General features: G+C 37.1%; 1 protein-coding gene across 3 annotated transcripts in view; it reads right to left on the reverse strand.

The window, feature by feature from the left end:
- Positions 1-23062, reverse strand: part of LOC126859341 (autophagy-related protein 16-1) — a 382369-nt gene that overhangs the window by 25932 nt on the left and 333375 nt on the right. For all 3 annotated transcript variants that reach the window (XM_050610490.1, XM_050610489.1, XM_050610491.1), the window contains one exon: positions 2746-2866. In XM_050610490.1, the coding sequence (XP_050466447.1) occupies positions 2746-2866 (121 nt within the window). The remainder of the gene's footprint in view (positions 1-2745; positions 2867-23062) is intronic.

Genomic DNA, 23062 nt, shown 5'->3' on the forward strand with positions numbered 1-23062 from the left:
GGCGTAAATTATTATTATGCAAACTCTGTGTTGCGAGCGAACCGTAACTAAAGACCAGGTTTAAGACGAACCTAAATCTTGCAAATTAATACCGTCTGTGTGTGCGGCGTCGTGTTAAGCAGTCCGTAGCTTTGCATCCTTTGTCAATATGATTCCTCCTCGGCCACCAGTCGCGCACATACGCTGCAGAAGCCTGTACGCTGTTGACCGAAGTGTAAATCGATATCTCGAGCCGTTCTTCAGATAAAGCGCACCGTTTCACGAGATTAGTCCGGCGCCGAATGTAAATCCCGAATACATTTGCGGGAAATGAGATCCTTCGTGGCCGCTATCTGCCCGCGTCCGGCCGCCTGCGTGCGGCTTGTCCAATTTATTTTTCGCGCCACTTAAAGCCCCTACATTTCGCACGAAGGACGCGATCTGTGCTTTACCTCGAGAGAATCCGGCCACCTTCATCCGGCTGTAAATTATCACTTTCGCCCGCCCCTGTCTTCGAAGCGGCTCGCTTATCGCGTAGAGCCTCGCAGCCTCCGCCGACGAAAGTAGTGAAAGATTTCTCTCTATTTTACGGCCAAACGAACTAGGATTCGATACGACGAGATAGTATTCGCGTGGACAATGGAGAGCGGACGATCGGACACCGCTGCTCTTCTTTCAAGTGCTCGACAATTAGCGTGATAAATCTCTCATGGCTAGGCGCATCGAGCATCCTCACGTTTTGCACGAGTGCCGGTCACGACGCCGCGCATTCCAACTCGCAAACCATTTTATGGGAGGGAGGAAATTACTTTTGCCCTTCAATGCATGAAATTATCGTATTGCAGTGACGATTTTCAATGACTCAAAAGCCGCATCATTAGCCCCATGTAAAGATATAGTTCTCATCTGTCAGTCAAAGACCAATAATGTTCGCGAAAGGCTCGAATTTCGAATAATCGGTAATTTGGTGTTTCCAATCGACTGGCAGAGTTGTTTATGTGAAATTAGAGCACGATACACGCAAACTTTGTAATACAAACGGATCTTCTAATGGTAACTGTACGCGTTCGGACTGAGCTAGTAGACGTAGTGAATTCTGTTGAAGGATATAATTTCCATCTGTATTCAAATAGATTCTGTGCAGGCTAAGGAAAGAAATTCTTTAGATAATAGATGTAGTGTACTTAAAAATATTAATAGTCGTAGTTAATTATAATCCCTATAGTACTTTTACATTAATTTTTTATATTAACTTTTATATTTTCACATCAATATTTTTCAACATTTATGCATATATTGTTCCTTTATTACTCGCGAATAATCTAGCAACAAAAATAATGCTGAAGAGAATTAATTAAAATCAGTATCAAAATATTCTTAATATTTTTATAACCTTTCTGTCTTTTGTTTCAAGAGAAAAAAAAAATCTAATTCTAACGGGTGTAAAATAATGTTCATTAACAACTGATTAATGATGCAATGAAGAAGTCTGAGTAATATAACCGTCTTATACCATCTTATCCTGGATAAACCCGCGTCTTGGTTTAAGAGCTAATTAAGGTAGTACTCTTTCCTGTGGGTAATGGATTTATGATTAATCCCGCTTTTCTTTTCTGTGACAGATCATCCATTAGATTACATAAATTCATCTTTGTTATCATCAATTCACGCGTTACTTTTACCTTAAAGCCACGCAAGTCACAAAGAATCATAAAAGTTACCGGGTTAGTCGGCCAGTCTCCTGAAAACTTTTTTTTTTTATCTCTTAACGTATTTATTCAAGCATTAAGGATGCAACCTTTTCCAAAACTCGCCCTCGTTATCGGGAGGGATCGTCTATTAAAAACGTCAATATTCGGAGATAAAAAGATTTCTGTGTCGGTGAAGATCGTTTAGGACGAAGCAAGTGAGGGGAGAATCCGTTCTTCCGTGGAAGGATCTTATCGATTTAATTAACCTTACGCAATTTATACGACGACGCAACGAACCGTCTGTTAGACGGGAGGGTAGTTTTTGTTCAATCTTAGCATCATTATGGCATCGTTGATGCTGGCGCGCCTCGTATGTACCAAGCCGCGGCATTACAGGCGTCATATTTTGCGTGGCGGTCCATTGTGCAGCCGCGTACGATGCGCAACAGAATATACATATGAATGATCATGTAGATTCGCCGTTTGTTTTATTATCTCGGAACGCTCGTAAGTATATTTGCATTATGCAACAACTAATAGGGATAATGGGCAACGTGATTACCGTTTTCTTTCTCCTTCTCCTTCTCTCTCTAGTGCTGTACATTACTTTCAGCTCATATCTTGTGCGCTTCTATTACGACAACGAATATACTATGTTAATATTATGCAACCTGATATCAGTCGTGCAAAAAAATTACTGCTTATTTTTGTTGTAGGTCTTATAAATGTTTATTTTTCTTGCACGCTTCGGGGCTTTTGGGATTACCGAGCAAAATCTCGATTCTAAACGTACGCAGATGAATTTCTCAGAGAATAGGTTTGCATAAGTTAGTTTAATTAAAGCATTTGGGTAAGATCTTTTAGGTTTTTTTTTTTTTTCGAGTAAAAAAAGATGCGCACGTCCTAAAATATTTTGCATAAGACAATAGTAATTAATTATTTAATATTTAACAGATTTACACACACAGATGTATAAACATCATTTTCCAATCGTCACTATATTAATGAATGTCTTGTGAAAATGCCCACTTTTCATTCTACAATATTATTAATCGATAGAATAACGTTTACTTACATGCTTTGCTGCGCAGATCCCAGATTTTTAACGTGCGATCATAACTTCCCGTAACTACTTTTGACGGCTCGCCAAGAAACTTTGCCGCCATCACCTTTGCGCAGTGGCCCGTGAGCGTGTGCTGAAATAGAAATACAAAGATTCGTTCATGTGATCTATTGACTGGCATAAGTAAAACACGGGTACAAATATAATAACATATATTAATAAATAAAATCAGAAATATCTTTGTCTAATTTTGCATTTTCACAATTAAAAAAACAAAATATTTAAAGATTTTTTTTTAAACAGTTTATACATTTGTCTTAACATTTATACTCCTTCTCTTTCTCTTTCTCTCTCTCTCTCTCTTGTTAATGTTTAAAAATATTTAACAATAGAATAATACATAACATATATAACATACATAAATATATTGTTTTATTTATTTGATATAATTGCATATCATAAATGCAGCATTTAAATTAAAAAAGATATTCAGATATATTTTGCGAGATTATTTTTATTTTATTTATTATAAAATATATAAGCTTTTTAATATTTATTTGAATATGCTTGCGTTAAATAAATATTAAAATCAATTATTCGCTTCGTAGTATTTATTTTAACTCTACATGCATACACACACGATTTATAATAAAAATAATTAAATTATATTATTATTAATATAATATTATATATATATATATATATATCTAAATTTTCCATCACTTTGTTTAGTTATAAACTATTTTGTTTAAATACAATTTTGAAGCGCCTGAGTCATTGGCACTTTGCAACTTAAGTTGTGAACAGGGACTTGTTAGATCGAGCACACCGGGGCTTTCATAAGTTGATTTTCTCTCTTCTATTTTCGAGTTGAGCTCTGCTCCGAGCGTTCGACGTGTTCGAAATGAGAAATGAATAGCTGCAAGGGGCGGAAACAGACCGACAGTATAAAACGTGCGTTTCCAGCGGAATAGTACGTCATCCTTTAACGGGGTAACAAGAAAAGAGTTCGATTTCATTATTACCCTCATATTGAGTTGAGCAAGAAAATTCGATTGATGTCATAAAGTTCCTTTTTTATCCCCAATATTCGCTGATGAACATTCGATGTACGCGCGCGAAAACTGTATAAATTTTATCAAAAAATTACATGAGCAGAGGCTTAAGGGCAACCGTACACAACTGTCGCATTTCATGTATAATACAAATATTACGGCTGAAAATATTGCCAGATAGCCGGTAGATATTTGTGTTGTTGTTGACATGATGTCAGCGACAGTTATTCCATTCCTATTCGACGTCTATTCGCGAACAAACATTACACCCGTACGTTGACATCCATGGCGGCGCATTTTATGAATAATTTTTTTCGATCGTGAGCTGCCGCCGATATTCTAGGGTTCTCTTATCGAACTTTTTGAAAACGATATACATATTCGATACAGATCGATTCGGTTCTATTTTTTACACAATCCCGGCAACGTATAAACTTTCATTTCGAAAACTATTTTTTTAAATTCTCTGCTCGTCCATCATGCAAAAATAAATAAAACATTTTTCTCTTTAATAGCACACTAATCGTACACGACTAGATACACATTATTATAATGATAAATAAAAAATAACAGAATATTCATAACAACATAATATTAATATATAAAAACATACCATTATACAATAACAATGTACAATAACGTAACATTATTTACGTCTATTATTTTAAAATTAATTGCATTATTTATATTTTTCAACAACTATTTATTGATAAAAACAAGTTTACAAGTGGACGGAAGTGTGTTGTTATATTAATACTGACCAGCATTTTACGAATAAATAGATTTTTCAGTGACACAACACATATCCTGCATGTATCGTATCTCGCATTAATAGCACAAACTATTAATAAAATTCCAAATATAATACACATGGTTCTCATACGCGAGGATTTACTGACTTTATGATCAAGATTTTAATAATCAAAAAATTCAAAAATAATCGATAAGCGTTCGCGCTCTAATGTCAATTTGTGTTTTATGTGTTAATAAATTATTTAAGGACGTTCGAAATACATTCATTGTTTCGATGTCGACGCAATGGATTCGCGCGAGCAAAATTACCTAGGCGTGTAATGAAATTATCAAGTGATATATGTAGCACTTGTACGGTTATATAAACACATTGTATTAAAAACGCTGGGTCGATGGATCGCTTTACATATCAATTAAGCCATGCACGACGGACCTGTCACGAGCGTGATTTAATGATTGTCAGCGCCTTTGGCTCGCGTCGTTGTTAAATGAAATTCTGAAGTTATCTCATATATATATACGCTCCGTTCGTCCCTTCGTTCTTCCGTCGCGTCGTCGTTTAATGGTGAAAAATTCAAGCGTGACGTCGACAAGGAGTGTGGGCAAGCGACTCGAGAGCTCTTTCTGTGTAAGAGAGGAGAATCGTTAAAAAGAGGAGTTCGCCAATTTTAAGGTGTACGGTGCCAGGAGCTAGCGCACTCTTGAAAAATGTCCTAATGTAAATTAATGGCCCGGAAGTTTAGCTGGAAAGGCTATAACGTGAAAGAAACACAGGTAGGAGTGAGGCCCTTCTCCCCCCAGCCTTATACACAAGCGGCGGAAGAACTTTACTCTTTTGCGCAAAGACGCCGGTGCAAGAGGCCACCGACGAAAGTGCACTATAATGTAAAGTTTCGAGGACTTTACCAAAAGTGCGACGAGTCTACATTTCACGCGAAAACCTTAAACAGTCGAATAGACTTTGCTTTCAATCGCCTTGTCTTGTCAAGAATGTACACCATTGTATACCATTGATAAAAAGAAAAATGTTTTTTCTAGAGAATGATAAAATAAAATATCCAAAATTATGGATATTCTATTATACGAAAACTGAATATGTGACGTTGTTAACGTACATCAAATATTTTAGAATATTTATAAAAATGATATATATATATAAAAAAAAAGATTTTTAATTTCAATGTCATCAAAATATTGCCCTCTTTTTGGAATTCTTCTTTATTTCTATAAAACTCTGTTATTAAATTCAAATAAATTCTATTTTTCGGAAGTTTATAATCTTATTCTACATACATATATTATAAAGTTCGTTTATCTTAATATACAAATTTACTTTTAAAATTTTTATAATATACACGCAACTTTTTACGAGTGAACTTCTGAAGAAGCGGCACAATTTATTGTACACTTCTAGCACACTCGTAATCTTTTACAACTATGCTCTCTCTTGCTTTTTTCGCACATTAAATACAAACTTCTTCAATATTTTGTAATTCTTTAAGTCTTATGTTACGTGTAACAAAAATCGCGAAAAAAATATAAATTTTTGTTTAATATAAAAATCGATATTGTTTTTATCTTCCCATTTTAATAAAAAATAATATTTCTCTCAACTTTAATGTAATTGTATAACAGTGTTATCATATTAATAATATAATGTTGATTTTTTAAAACAAAATCTCATGGAAAATAAAGCAAGAAAATTATTAAATTTCGGTTAAACTAACTAATTACATTTCGGTTAAAATAAATTAAAGAACATTTGTTCAAAAATATAATTTAAACATCAAAAATTCCCACATAATAATAAAAATAATACTTTACATAAAATTTTAGCAACAATAATTTTTGTTTGTGCGATAATGTTTAAAATTGAGATTATAATCCATAGAAAATATCGCGCATGAATCGTCAAATGTGAACGTATTTCAAAATTCATAACAATATAGAAATCTAATGGTATAATAAACGCATGAATAGAAATTTTCTCTACGATAATATTTGAGAAAGAGATAAAACTTATTCGGATATTCAATAATTTTGATTAACAACTCAGTAACTCTGTTTTACATGCGCACAGAGCTAATTCGAATCACAAACGACAAAATACGAAGGATACACAGCCGGAAGCGTAGTTGAAAGTTTATTAACGTGAATATTCACCATAATCCAGTAATCTCGCATACGAATTATATTTTTTGAATGGGTTTAAATAATCGTAACAAATCCAATAAAAGACGAACTTGTCCAATCATATATTTGCTATAACATATATATATATATATATATATATATATATATATATATATATATATATATATATAATGTTCAACGCATAGCACACAAACATATCGTATAATAATAACATCATGCGATGTAAGATCCAAAGTACCTACATCAAAAAAGAAGCAATAGAGTGCTTCAGAAGCGTCAAACGCAAGCAAAGAAGTTCTAACAATCTGCGAGCAATGCGGCTTACGATAGTCTCCAAGAGTTCTTTGCTATTGTATAAACTCGAAAGATGTCAATCCTCCCCAGTCAAACTGTAAAATTTAGCGTTCGTTGAAGAAAAGAATTTCGTTTAAGATTTTTCGCAAAAGTTACAAAAAAGAGGTTTAAGTATCATAAGATGTTTTTTTTTTTTTTCAGAAAGACTCGATTTCAAATTCGCCAAAGAATCTGCGGTTAAGAGAATTTGAGATATCGTTTATATAGTCGTTTTTCAGAAGATTATTTTATGTAGATAACGATGAATTTTAAGTTAAAGCATGTAATTACATCCATTATTGCCGCAAAGATCCTTATTTTATATCTGCGTAGCACGAATCATCCTAAGAAAGTATACACCGCGGAGTTTGCAGAATCCATGGATATCGTCTTTTTTTACGATGCATCATCCGGATCTAGTATCGGTGAGGTACGTATGGTGTGCGTACACTCGGTCTGCATCTCTCTATGCAATAAAAGCATAAACTTCTTCATAGAGTCCATCGAGGCGCACAGTAATGCGGCCAGCGGAGAAAAAGAGCAACAACGAGATGAGAAGGATCCTTCAAGTTATACGAGGCTTCAATTAAAGTCGCTAAAAAGAGGAGCGGGAAAAAGGGGGAAAAGTGTTTTTTTGAAGGCAACGAGCAACTTATGTTTTACGAATGCTGTACTCTCGCACCGTTTTTAAACGTATGCACAAACGATCTGCCACCGAAAACGCTTTCAAGGGCCGAGTGCTATCCTCCATTGCTTATCCTAAGTGATGATGTTTTTGCTCTCTTCCTCTTAAATATCATGTATTTATTAATATCACGCTTAATCCTTATTCCTGCTCGTTAATTTCACCTAACATAGTTATTAGCGAGAGACGCTCTATGCTCGCTCCTGTATAAAAACTTCCAAGAGTTTAAATGAAGAAGAAGAGTATACATATTCTTGTGTAATTATGATGAATATCTCTTGCAAGAAGTTGATGCAGAAAATATGTGTTAGTTGGAAAAATTATTTTATAATGTCAGATTTTTGCAGTCGCACTTAAAATAAAAACGTATCAACGTAAAAAGATGATATAATAAATACATTTTAAAATATTTACACATATACATACATATGATATATAGAGAGATGTAGAATAAAGCCACATTGTAAGCGACTTCTCACACGACAGTGTTTAATATAATAAACATTCTCGTGATCGGAAGTTACATATTTCTCGCTTTAATATCCCTTAAGAAAATAATTCTCAAAAAATAAGTGCTAGTACATGTATTCCTCATAAATCAACACCAGCTCACTCGCTGTCGCCTGTGGCAACTCATGATCCGGTTAGACACTCTATCTCTCAGTATCTCGTAGCCCAGCTTTTCTGCGGTACAGAAACGATTAACTAAATAAAAATATCTGGATAAAAAAGAAAACTTGCAAATTTCTTCATTATTTCAGCTACTTCTAAATTATATATATATATATATATATATATATATATATATATATATATAAATATATCGGTTTTAAATATTTTTCGCTCTATGTGCTTTATTATTTGATTTCCTAAAAGTTTAGAAAAAGCCATTATGTCTAATTGAATAAGAAAAATCAACAGATATTCAAAATATTTCTTATAGCAATGTAAATATAAGTTATATTTTGAATTTTGAAAGAATGAAGAAGATCAAAGTACAGGAGAGAGGAAAAAATTATCTGCCTCCGTTCTCGAGTGATGCAGTTGTTTCATTCAAGCGTTCGCACTTGAATTCATGCATGCGCTTCGATGCATTTTGCAGTGATTCACAAAAGGGAAAGCGTCAATCGAACATGACACCGAGATACAAGATAATTCGTCCGTGAGTACGAAAAGGTTAATTTAATGATGGTAAATGTAAAACGAAGAACTAAGAGAGAAGAATAATTATAAATTTATTATTGGCAAATTTAATTTTTTTTGTTTTACAGTGTTGCAAAAAGTATTTATAAAATGCACAACGCGCGCATAATATCTCTTATAATAAAAAAAAGATAGAATTACAATAAATTGTTGTCATTATCACTTTTTATTCGCTGAAAATATATATTTATATTATGAATAATATATTAATGATTATATAATGCGAGTTAATTATAATACATTCAAAGTCAACGAATAAATGCCATTGTAAAGTCAACTATGCATGTTATATTTAAATTATTATCTAACAAAGATCGATACTTGATTTCTTATACAATGATGCTACTGCTATAAGAGAAACCTTATGATTCAATTGACTATTCAAATTTTTGTTGCGTAGTAAAATCTTACAATGAAGTAATATATTATTGCGAGTGCACTTGATGTACAATGCAATTTTCTATAGTCATGTACCATGTGTATATCGTATATATATATCCTCGAAAGAATCTTATACTATATCTTTCCTATAGCAAATTGACTGAACATATTCGTCGATTTTCGTATATCGTATATTAATGTATTAATTGAAAAAATTTGAGGACTTTTTTTGCATAAAGTGTCATTTATCACGTTGCTATTATAAATATTGATGTTGAGGTCACATTCCCTACTTGCATTTTACGTAGATATTGTTTACCAATGTCATACTCTCTTCCAGTGCTGTCCAGTTTCGCAGCGATCTTGCGATTTATATAACAATATTGCATCCTATTTATACTAGTGTAAACAAGTATTATACAAGCCCGGCTTCGTGGTATCGTAATAGTTAAGGCGCATGCACTTGGCGGCTACTATGTGTCCCCGAAGAAACATGTTAAACTTACATATGAAAACACACAACACATCGCGGCCGAGTTAAGCAAATCAGAAGTCGTCCCCTTCCTAGCAAACATTTACCGATACCTTCGCGGAAAGCGTCTCGCATGGCGGGACATGAGAAACTTATATGCCTTGCTCTAAGCACTGTTTACACATAGTAGAATGCTTGCACGCGAGTCGAGCACGTCAGCTATATAGCGTTCTCATCGTTCTTCACTGCCACTTCGTTAGTACACGCTCGCGCTGGCGCGTGTGTTTCCGCGAAGCAAAGTATGCCCTCGTCTCTTATCGTCGTACCATAATTACATGCATCCGTGACAACGATTCTGATTTGCTAGTGGACGACCTTGGTCGGCTCGATAAAAAAACTGGAAAATTGCATTCCGTCTACCGATTGCAAAAGTGCACGCACCGTGCACGACAATCAGAGATATTGTGCATGAACTACGTATAGAAAGCGCGTTGGAGAATTTCTCCAGAGTAGACTAGTATAAGAAATTTATCAAAATGTTTGCATTGAATTCACTCTTTGAGATTTTCCATATGAATTATACGGATGACGGAGTGAATAATTTTGTGGAGAATAAACAGATGATTAGGATTATTATAACTGCACAGCTACTCGTAATCGAACGAGCTGTTAATTTATGGAATATTTTGGAGATTATTTTCCTGGGATTAAAATAAATTACACATGTGCGGCTGATTATGATTTATACGCCAATTAACGAAGACGATTTAGAATAGCGGTGTCTTGTAATATATTTCACAAAATATTTCATTTTTTACTGAATATATAATTACTTTCTCTAACCCGGCGTGTCCCGAATATTCCTATAAACTTGATATTAAATAAAAAACACAGTATAAAAAAAAGACATTCTGCAAGAGTAAAAATATTCTTCAATTTTTATTCGTTACGTAACAAATGTGATAAACTTGATATCTACCAATTTATATCTACGCACATGTGTTATCCGACTGTATGTATTTGCACATTTAGGTAGTACGAGAAAATACGATGCGATGCTCATCATGATTTAATGCGAACCGGGCACGCCAAGTTTTTGCACCGCGCAACTTGGTGTTGCTAGTCGTGCGCGCGCAAATTCTGCAACTGCAATTGAGGCTAAACTAGTAACAGCACTTAGCCATGTATCTGAATAAATCTCATATCTGCTTTTCGACGACGATTATTCGTCGCACATTTTTTTTCACATGAGAGATAATTGATACGATATTATTTTGCATTCGTTACGTCATATACATATTTTTACTTAAGGGCTATACAATACATATTTGATATAGCTATGCTCGCGAATAGAAATATTACGACACAAAGTTTCATTGCCGTTACTCGGTAGCTCCTTAAGTTGAAATTAGACCTTTTTACGTGTAACAACGGTACGGCACAGCGGATATGATGCAATAGCGATTCTTTTCGCGATATAATTATAGACGGCGGGGAAGAATAATTTTCGACGCGAAATATCAGCACGAAACGTGGAAGGGTCAAAGCCGAAGTCCAATTAACCCTGGCCGCGCCGCTTGTGTTAGCGCTATTCGATTTCTACAGGTATAAATGCCGTTAGTCCGTTAAACGCGGGTTCTGAATATGTATTTATATCCCTCGGCTATACGCGCGCGCGCGCGCGCGCGAGGAAACGGAAGGTACGTTACTCAGGATCATAACTACGTAGACTGGAATTTTACACTTCCGGATGGACTTTTATCGCCAAAGTCCGTCGATCGCTTGAACAGTACTTTGACCTTGGCACCGCTAGACAACGTGCGAGAAACCGTATCGACGCGCATTCCTGACCCGCGCGAAAGAATTCGGAGTTATGCCGCCGAGATTGATCATAATCTTGTACGTATGAAAGCAACGTGTTGTACATATTGAATATTAATGGACCTATCGGATTCTAATAGCTTGATGTTAAAGAGAATGCACATAGCATTACAAACGATATGTTAATAATTCATAATATTCAGACACGCGCATTGCGATGTTTTATATCATTGTATTTTCTTACGTTGCGCTGTATACATTACACGTTAATGTAAACCACTTTAGTGCTGTCGTACAGTAACGACAGGAGGAATGATGAATTGATAAAAGCGCGCAGGTTATACCGCAGCTTTACAGTGATTGCCGGCAAAACTCGTCCCGAATGACTAGCTCACGGTACATAATAACCATTTTATCGTAATAGATGTAAATCGATTATGCTTCTTCCTAACGTCCTAAGCAGAAAATTGCGTGACAGAATCATTAATCAAATTAGTCACCTTTAGATCCTCAACTGCTCAAAAAACATGCACGTCCGTTGCTGCAATTAGCTTTGATCACGTTACTCGAAATTTTTTTAATTTACTTATAAAGTTCACGTTATTTTGTATTATAAACTAATAAAATAAAAATCAAACAACTCTATTTAACATTAAAATATGTCCAATAAAAAAAGAAAGTTGCCATAAAACCTAATTAGTGACTTCAAGGATGTGAAAACTCTCAAATGTCCTACCTTATATCATTTCCTGTGACATTATTCACTTTTAATTTGATCTTTATGATCGCTAATTTGGCTATTATTTCTTACATATTTATCGTTAAAATTTTTTTAAATTCTTTTATTTCATCATATTTGAAAATTTTGTGTTCGGAAGTTTTATGTACACATCGACCTTGAAATCACACACGTGTTGTGCAAAGCGTTTATCAACCTTTATGTAAATTTTTTGCATGTCGAAACCGATGTATGCAGGCATAAAACGAAAAAGATAAAGTTCGTGTTACCACGGCATAGCACAAAGGCACCTGAAGACTTTTATCGAAGAATATTTGAATGCGATCCAAGTGTTGAACCACTCTCAGCTTCGTCTTTACCTAGGCTAGCCTATATTTTCAAAATTGCATCGCTGAAAAGGCGGAAAAGGCCATTTCCTACAGGGCGTGACGCGTTCTTTCTGCCTCTTTTCTCTTACATCTGGCATGCTCACGCACGCGTGCGAAAACACGTGGATTGCCCGCAAACTTTGTCGAATTCGCAATTCTCGTGGTTACGCGCTCGCGCTCGGAGAGATTTATCGGCAATACGCGTAAAATGGAATTTCTCTAAGAGCAAGAACAACATTACGCGAGTAACGACGAAAATGAAATACCACGTTTGCGTGCGGCGATTCGATTAATCACGGATTCGCATAAGCGCTATTTACAGAAGTTGGCGGACCATGTGATGTTATACGATAATTGACAGATCGTAATTCAATTCGAGCGCGCTACCGTACGATCTCACTTTCGCGAAACGAGTTTCCCCTGCCATGGTACCGCGATGGTACCGGCGCCAACCAGTACTCGAGCACTTGACCAGCTTCGCGATGTAATGACTTTGGGCGAAAGAACGCGGGATGAATTTTCGGGAATTTTAGGGAATCATTGTGAATGGAGAATTCAAAAGTTCAGATATATGTTTGCCTTTAAGAAAATAAAATATCTAAAAATACTTTGTGCAACGTACTGTAAGAAATATTTTATTTTATTTTAATGTACATGTGTGTGTATGTGTATAGAGATTGTGCCCTTTGATGCTAGAATTTCGCACAATATCTCAAACCTATGCTCGTGTTTTGCAATGCAAAAAAAGAGGACTTGAGAATGAGTAGGCAGATAAGTGTAAATTACTAGCGAGACTATTTGATTTTTACATCCATGTGCGCACATGTTGAGATCAACGAGAATATTTCTTATTAAACTGTCGATATTATTAATTCAATTTAAATGAGAGATCTTCGCAGATGCTTCTATATATATTTCAAGATATATATATATATATATATATATATATATTTTACATACTCCAATCACTTATACATATCGTCATTACGTGACGCATTAGATTATATTGCTCAATGATAAATAACGGCATACGATGTGAGTGATCGCGAGATGTAGAAAGGAAGCGACTATCGGAAGATTAAATGTTCCGAGTCTGTTTTCCATGTAACCTATTTGTGTCCGCTGCTAACATCTACATGTAACGCTTCAGGCTAATCTGGGGATCGGATTGGGTTTGAACCTAAATCAACAATGCATTATTCTCCGCGACGGAAGAGTCCGCCGCGATTTATACCGCTGCACGCACGAGGAGGAGGAGGAGGAGGAGGAGGAGGAGGAGGAGGAGGAGGAGGAGGAGGAGGACGGGGGGGAAGGGGGAGCGAGGGGAGAGTTCATCACGTCCTGAATTTACGCAAGATTAAGTTCTATATTACTCTGCTACCGCAATTATGCGCATATAATACTACGCGTATATTCAATGTGTCACGATGAATCGGCTCTCTAATCTCCGTAATGACATAAACATTTATAATTGTAGATACGGGGGCTCGTTTCGCGGCCTCGGGGCGAGCAAAGCCGAGAACGCTCTCTCCACGAATGCGATCACGCCTGCGCACGATCTGCGAGCAAGTCGAGCCCGAGACCAGTCTTGCGTGCGCTTACGTCACCGAACCCCGTAGGGTTCATGTACAAAGGCACTAACAATACAGTTACGCAAAAAAAATCGTTTTAGTACATCTTCTATATTAAAAATGATGAGAATGAATTTCTGATCTTCCTGCCGATACATATAAACGATCCCATTCCTTCTCCTCATTGTATACAAAAGTTCGTCATTTCTATTCTTTATAAAACTATCCTACTTTTCTCTCGCTCTTCTTCTTGATAGTACCGAAATAAATACCGTTGAGTTGAATTACTACTTTCGGAGATAAAAAGAAACCACATGGCATTAAAGCTGACTTGTCGTTTCAAATTCTCGATAAAGAAATTCTTTCTTGAAAAAACAAAACAGTAAAACCGGCCAACAGTCGAAAACAGGTATTTGAAATTTTCTTACATCTTTGTGATTGCTATTGGCAATTGAACCTATAATGATCGCGCGAAATATTGTGCGTATAATGAAAGAGACACCACTTTGAAAAAAAAAATATGTAATTTTAATTTTATAACACGGAATTACAAAGTATCTTCACAATATATTATAACAGAAAATCACTAATAGTTACGATCGTTATAAATAACAATATAATCCTGAAACTAATTAGACAAGAATAATTATAACGGCGCATTTATCATTTCAATGACAATATTTGTGATTCTGATAATGATATATTTTTATTAAACTGTGTATATTTTTATAGCATGTTAGAACGTATATATATATATATATATATACCTTGGAGGAAATTACCTTTTCTGCTATTAATTTAAGTATAATGATAAATTGACGGAGAAGAGCTATAACTTGATGAGTTTAGTACAGAAATAGCTCAAGTCTGTCATTGTCGCGTATAAAATTGGATATCTAATATGCATATTATTGAAAATTCATATTTCTTAGCGCAGTAATGATTCAGGATCATTACTTCCTTTGCTTATTAATCTTGGTCAGAGAAGTCTCGGACGAGTCAATGAATACACTGTAACGGACGAGTCAACGAATACACTGTAAGAACGGCATGCTCAGCAGAGAAATAGCCTTAATAGATAAAGTACTATAGAGGCTAAAAGAAAATGCATATTTTCAGTTATGTAAGATAAATTAATTGCATCTTGCAAAGATGTTACAAGATTAATCAAGAATGATTAAGTTTAAGCGCGTTTTCCTCAAACGAGTCGTCATGAGCTTGGTCGAGGGCTTCCACCTCGAATCGTCCTATTAATACCGGGAAATGGCATAATTTAAGAGAGCTCAGCGGCTAATTAAGTGCGAGCGATGTAAAAGAGAGCGCATTAAGAGAGCCCGGGTCCTATTCTCACGTCGGTTATATTTTACCGGCGCAATAAAAGTTGTACAATCCGCGCAATAAAGGCAACACATTCTTCTACCTTTATTTGTCCGATACGTCGCTTAACAAAGCATGATCCGCTGTAACGATAATAATCAATTGTACGGTCGAGGAATCTAACAGCGCGCAACCAAGTAATTCGACGAACGCGGAACCAATTAAGAGCAAGTAATACGGCAGTGCATTAGGGAGACGCCGGCGCTACTTGGCGAGGCATTAAGCACCCACGACCTGCCTCGTAGCGCGAATCAAACACACTGAATCAGCGGAAACGCCAGGCATCAGTATTCGAGGAGAGAGAGAGAGAGAGAGATTCCATAGCATATCCTCGACACCTCCTCGCGGGAGGAGACGGGACGAGCGCCGCAGAGCTCTATATACCGAAGGCATCTGATATGAAATTACGTGCTTCTATTGCTGATATTTTTCCTAATTATTAGATCGGCGATGGCCGATAAGAAGACAGAGAAGGTCTCAAGCGCTCGCAAACGATACACGGCTTTCGGGTAGGACGCCGGAAGGATGCTGAGGCAAATAGGGGACGGTGGGTCGGAGCCTATAGCTAAGATAGCTAGGTAAAAATCTAGGCAGCGGTTATTTAGTAAGAGATGGAGTCTATCTGTGCGAATGCGCTCTCGCCGGCGCGGCGTCCTTACTCCGTAAGGGCGGCGAGGAGGAAGAGGAACTGAACTAGGAAGACACTAGAGAAGCAAGGAGGAGAAGGGCAGGAAGAAGCGGATGACCGAGGAGGTGGATGAGGAGAGAGGCGAAGGCGGAAGAGGAGGAAAGACTCTCGGCTCTGCCAGGCGCTTCACTCGAGGCGCGTATATACAACGTGGGCGCCCACAGGCCGCCGCTGCCGTCGCCGTTGCCGGTGGAACACATCGCGAAAGCAACACCGCGTCTCAACGGATGAACGGTAGGCAGAGAAGAGGGGCTTCTCTCTCTCCACATACTTACGTATCTACGTACGTACGCAGGTAACATAGCTAGTACGTAGGTACTTACGTACGTGCAGTCCGCGCTCGATGTCGGGGGAGGTTCGTTGACCGCTGTGTGACTCTCGTCTATCTCTCCTTCTCCCTCTCTCGCTCTCTCGCCATTTCTATCTTGCTCCTCTCTTCCCCCTTTTCCTTCCCTTTCCCCTTGTCGCTCCCTTCCACCTTATAACGCTACGTGTATCTCGTTCGCTCGTCTCTTACGCTCCCGCCGCTCCTTCACGCGGCCTTGGCGATTCAATGCCCGCACCAGATAACTCCCCATCCAGATAATAGATTATTTCATACGTGTAACTAGTCGTTGGTAGTAGCGGTGGCCACCCTCCCTCCCTCCCTCCCACACACACACACTCCACTCGCCTTTCTACCATCTCGCTCCGTCAGCGGGCTCTCGCGCGAAACGCAACCATGTCCGTATGCCACATTACCCTGTCGGTTATACATACGACGTTACTCGGAATGATCCTCTTATCGGGCGCGTACACGTACACGCGTATGCTCGCGCGAGGATACGGCGAACGCCCTTGAGGATTCGTAAAAGTCCGTGCGAGCACTTTGAAAGCCCGCCTCTCGCAAACGGTGGCTGCTGGCACGATGAAATTGGCGAACGCGATGGACGGGATATTTTTACACGTCGGGATGATTTTTCAGAATGGCTTTACTTTCCGATCGAAAAAAGCGGAGCGCGCGGGAAAACGCGCGTTAATCGCTGTTCCTGGGAGATTTCAGGCGGGTGTTATGCTTTCAACGGGGCTGTAAATTAGTCACGAACAGGTGACTCGCTGAATTCATCGAATCGAATCGAACACGCGGCTTTCATACACCGGCTGTTTATTAAAAATATTAAATAGTTAGAAAATAGTGACGTATGTGTACAGATATTTTGTATGTTAAATGATGAATTGAAAATTTCGCTTCCAATTAAATCCATGTAACAATATTGAATTTTTTTATGATAATATTTTATTTTACACGCTGTTATAATGATTAAAGTTGAATCTAAATATTCATAAAAAAGAGGTAGAATTTTTTTTATTTTTATTTAAATACTCTATAAAAAGGAGTTTATGTGCTGTCGAGTTTTCTCTGAAATGATTACAGATATATATGTATATCGACATAGCTAAATAACTACCTGTACTTAGGGAAGTATAAATTATGTCATGCACGCATCCATATATACCTTCTATAAATTTATGCATAAAACTTGTCATTTTTTATACAACTACGTGTACGTGTATATGTATGTATGTGTAGTAAGAACTAAAATATTTTCTGAGAACCTATAATTTTTTAGCAGTAAGTAATTTCTCATGCGTTAAGCATTCTTTTTCCGCACCGATGTTTTTTCTTGCATAAGTACATTAACTTTCTATGCCACATTCTTATTTACGAATAAATAAAAATGGTATTAAAATTTATTCGTGTCACGGTACGTAAAATTAATCAAACACGCCTCATAAACATTTTAAGCATTTTATGTTTTCGTTGATTTATGCAATATTTATTAGAAAAAGATAAAGAAACAAATAATTGTGTGTGAAATATCAAATAGAGCATGTAAATTCTATATAAAATAAGCTGTATATCTTTACATATATCTTAAATAGATTCTAGCAAAATTATTCTCCTATTACGACAGATCGACCAATATCATATATGCAATAACGGAATAACAGATGTCAGTCACCTATACAACATTGCGTAATCGAAAGCGTCGACATCGCCTGTAACGGGATTCGTAGAATATTTAAAAATGAAATTTTCTCTTCAGCCGTATTTTACCGCTAAAGAGAAACATGTGATTCGTTTATAATACAGATCGAAACTTGAGAGAAACTTAGTTCGTCACGTTGAAACGTCTATACCTCAGCAGACCAATTAGAATTCCATCGCGGATGCTTTCGGTCCCTTTCACCTTCTCGACGCATAATCGATGACCGGACATGGTTGTTGCGAGGCGGTTCTCGCGCGGAAATCGCGAACCAAGACACGATCGCCCGCGGGGAAAAATGTGGCAACGCGAAAAATTACCGCACCGTCAGCACGACAAGCAAGTCCTGTGTATGTACGCCGACCTTAATGCAAATTCACTCGTGTGGCGGGCCTTCTTTCCGGGTATTCTCGTCCTCCCCTCGTACTTGGTCGCTCGACCAGAAGTCACACGAGGAAACTGATCGCGCGCTGCGGGAAGCAGAACGCGCTTCTTCCTAAGCAAGAGTATGAGAACGCAATTGAACGAGTTCGTGTGGAGAGCTTCTTTCGCTTTTCCTTTCGCTACCGATTCTCGTGTTTCCGACAATCTTATTTATATGCGTACGCGCATATACTATACCGCCTATCCTACATATATGTTCGCTTATATTTTTGATGATATGGAAGAATGCGGACTGATATCGCGATGTCTCATCGGAATTAAATAGAAATTCTGCTTTCGCATTTTTACAGACCCTCGCAGTAAACTATCGCTTAAAATTAAGCAAAGAAATTAATAGTTATAAATATGACACAGCACATATATAATCCTAATAACATAAATATCAATGGCGCACAATGCATAAATTTATCTGCTTGATTAAAATGATAATATGTTGGAGATAACATATTTAAAACTAATGAACAGTATTCGTGTAACTTCTATATATACTTTGGTCTTCTTTTATTTTTCAAAGTGCCGATCACGCTATTGCATATATCATCAGCAGTACCAATATATGGTTATACTTTATAGCAAAGAGATAACGCTTTCCATACTTGTATAAGTTTCTCATACTCTTCTGCATTAGATGTTATATATGCCACGTCGTCGATTAAATAAGTTATAGACTGCAAATGGGAAGTATCGGATGTTAATAGACGCAATTATCTCCGCGCCCTCGTGCTCTTATTTCTCGTCTCTTGATTCTCCAATGTGTACGTGCGAATTATACAACAAATCAAACGGCCAAACAAATTACACATCATACGACGCTAGAGATGAAAGTGGACTCGATCGAGTTTTTTAATGGTCGAGTTGCAAGCTGTTCTCCCGGTAACTTTACATTCATGAAATGGGAGCATCGGGACTATCTCTGTCCCTATAAGTTTCGCATTTCGCGACGAAAAAATAACTTTGGGTCGGTCAATGTCTCGACTATGTCAGCAGTTACGCATACTTTTGCCCGCATATGTACCGCCTCCCCTAATGGTGGGATTCTTTACGAGCGAAGTGTGAGCTGACTCCTCTGCAAGTATTCCCAAGTTAGTAATGCGCTCAGATATAAACCGGGAAATCTTATCGCGCATTCGATACTAATTGGATTGCGTAAAGCGACTATATCTTATGCCTTAATTAGACCTTTCAAATATTATATAATGATGTATTGTGTACCGAATAGTTTATGAAAGCAAGTAATAATTTGTACATTTCGAAATTTCCATGACTTTTAAGGAATTGAAAAATACGCACTTTTAATTAAGTAATTAGGTAACGCCAACCGTAAAGAAAAGTTGCAAAGTGCTTTACTAAAAAATATAATACTTATATTTCATTCTTTTATTCATACGCGAAAACAAAATTTTTCTCGCTCAAATCTGTTTTTAATTAACTAATTATTTTAACTAATTAAGTAATTCAAGAAAAAAATTAATTAATTACAATAGCAAAATGATGCAACTGTTATAGTAATCGGAATAGAAATTTGTAAAACGGTAAATTTTCATATTGAATATCATATCGAATGAATAAGAAATATTTTCTTGCCGCCAGTACCGTTTAAGTCCCGTCTGTATTCACACTCTATACAGATGTTCGCATTTAGTTATCGGGCACTGTTACCTTTGCCGCTTTTTTCCTCAGACGCTACGCTTGCGTACTCGTATCTTATCCAACTAAGTTTAAATACATATGGAAAGTTTTCAATCCCATTTAATTCGATATACTTTGAATGGATTATAACTTTTAAACGATTCCATTAAAATAACGCTATACCGTGCGAAAATATTGACTGCGTGAAACACATATGTTTTATGATTTCGCAAAATGAAATGTCACAACGCGTGTGCGAACAAGAAATATTGTATATTTTGTCCGAATCTCGCATTATTATTTTCCGTTCGAATTGATTCGCTGACTTTTAGGCGCGATTTACTTGCGAAATGTTTCATTCAGGACGATCGCATGAAAAGCGAACCGAAGAAAGATTTAAATTCGAAGACAGACAATTGAAACTCCGTATCCTGTCTAAGGAACAGCATGTTCTTGTTTACAGAGTTACTACTCGGTTTGCTATACAAGATAGAAAGCACAATGCATGGTGGATTCTTTTGATCGAGAGAACGTCTGTTTTGCAATACGGACCGCAACGAGGTGCAAACTGTTTCCGATCGAAGAAACGTTAGAAAGAGATATATCAGAAGGAGGGAAAAGCTAGGATGATATTTGCATTCGACATATATCATATATGTCTTCGATATATACCTGTCGTCGAACGAATATGCAGCAAGCGAATTAATAATAATTGCATAGAATAAATATATGTATACGCCGTGTTTTTATATATATGTACTGAGATAAAAAAAAAATGTATTTCTATATAAATATCGCAATATTATATATGCATAATCGCATTTGCGTATGATATGTGGAAACGCAAAATACCTACTGAAAGAGAATGAAATATATAGCACACATGTGAATTTACGTTATGCATAAATTTGCACACGTATTTTTTTTTTCCTGCATTCTTCATCGTTTCCTGTTACTATCTCGCAGACGATGCGGGGTGCGGTCGCACGTTTTTGCGACGGAAATTTTTACCCATCCAGAAATGTAGAGAGCACTATGCGTTCATGTTTATTCGCACTTATAGCCGCGGAGCTGTTAAGCCTTTTATATTTTTTCCGATGCGATTGCAATGGAACGCAGGCAAGTAGACGTGTAGCCAAATGTCCATCCTGGACACGGCTGCGGATAACTGTTCCGCATCATTTCAGGACGAACGCGGCGGCCTTTACGGTCGCGACGCATACCTCCTCTCTTTCTCTCCTTCTGGTTGGTATGCGTGGCCGGCCGCGGTGCGAGGCACCCCACGATCGAATAATAAATTGTCCGTGTGACAATTCGGTAACCCGAATGGGGGTCAATAGTGTAACCGTGACTCGACGCGTGCCGTTATGCCTCTTCTTCGCCTCTTACGTCAACCTCGCTACCGCTTTCGTCCACGAAAACCAATCGCTGCCTTTAAGAGCTCGTATATATCGTATTCGACACCCATGACTAATGGTCAAAAGGGCACGAGCCTTCCGGCTACCAACTGGACTATCAGCTTTTTTTCAATCGACTGCATGCTTAATATGCGTTATGCATGGTGAATATACCGTAAAATAGCGATTTTGTTGACGAGAACTCGACTCGGTTTATTGCAAAACTTGCCAATCAAATTTACATTACACACATATTCATATAGTTCACGAGAATTCAAACATATATTATGATTGATATGTTTCAATGAAACACAAGTGCCGTGACTCGCCGCGGGAAGTAAATCAAAAAGATTTTTAATAGTTTATTAGATATTCCCTTCAAAGCGATAAATCTTTTACTAAATATTTCTTGTATACAAGTGTTCTCTATATTATATACAATACAAAAGAACTCTCGATAAATTATATGGAATACTTTGATAATATTTGTATGCCAAATAGAAAGTAAAATTCATTTCTAAATGAAATTGAGAATTTATTTCTCATTAAACATGCTTCACATAGGCACGTTATCAACGGATTCATTATTGTGTTAATCATGATATTAATTAAGCGTAGCGCATCCTTGAGAAGAATGTGGACGCATAAAGATATAGATTTACATCTACGTACTTCAAAGTACATTGACTTGCGCTGCATGAAACCGCGCAGTAATGAGCAGAATGTGAGCTAATATTGTAATAATCGTGCAACTTTAACAAACTCTTCCCCTTCGCTAAGACACACGTTCGCAATGAGATAGTTATCACAATAAGAAATGTTGGAATTTTGACATAGTGCTTAACATCGCATTCTTCATCGCCGACGGCGATGACTCGGTAATACCGTATCGGGTAAATCGCACGATCGGAGAAAAGGAAAAAAAAAAAAGGCCGTGGAGCGCGTGAGACGGGAACGAAAATATGAAATTTACATTGAATATGGAGGGCATGAGCTATTCGTATTCGTGAATGGTCGCGGCTCCGACGAAAATTATTCCAACGCTGTTACCAACGGCATAAAGGCCGTTACAAGTTAGCAGCTTGTACTGCTCCGCGCGACGTATCCGCGAGGCACTTACATAACTCGGAAACACGTTCGCAGCTTTATTAAAGTCTCAGGTGCGAATATGTTACTTAATGATCGCGACATCTCCGATAATTGAACGATTAACCCTCTGCTACTCAGATAAT

This window comes from Cataglyphis hispanica, chromosome 3 (genome assembly GCF_021464435.1).
Source record: "Cataglyphis hispanica isolate Lineage 1 chromosome 3, ULB_Chis1_1.0, whole genome shotgun sequence".
Taxonomy (NCBI): Eukaryota; Metazoa; Arthropoda; class Insecta; order Hymenoptera; family Formicidae; genus Cataglyphis; species Cataglyphis hispanica.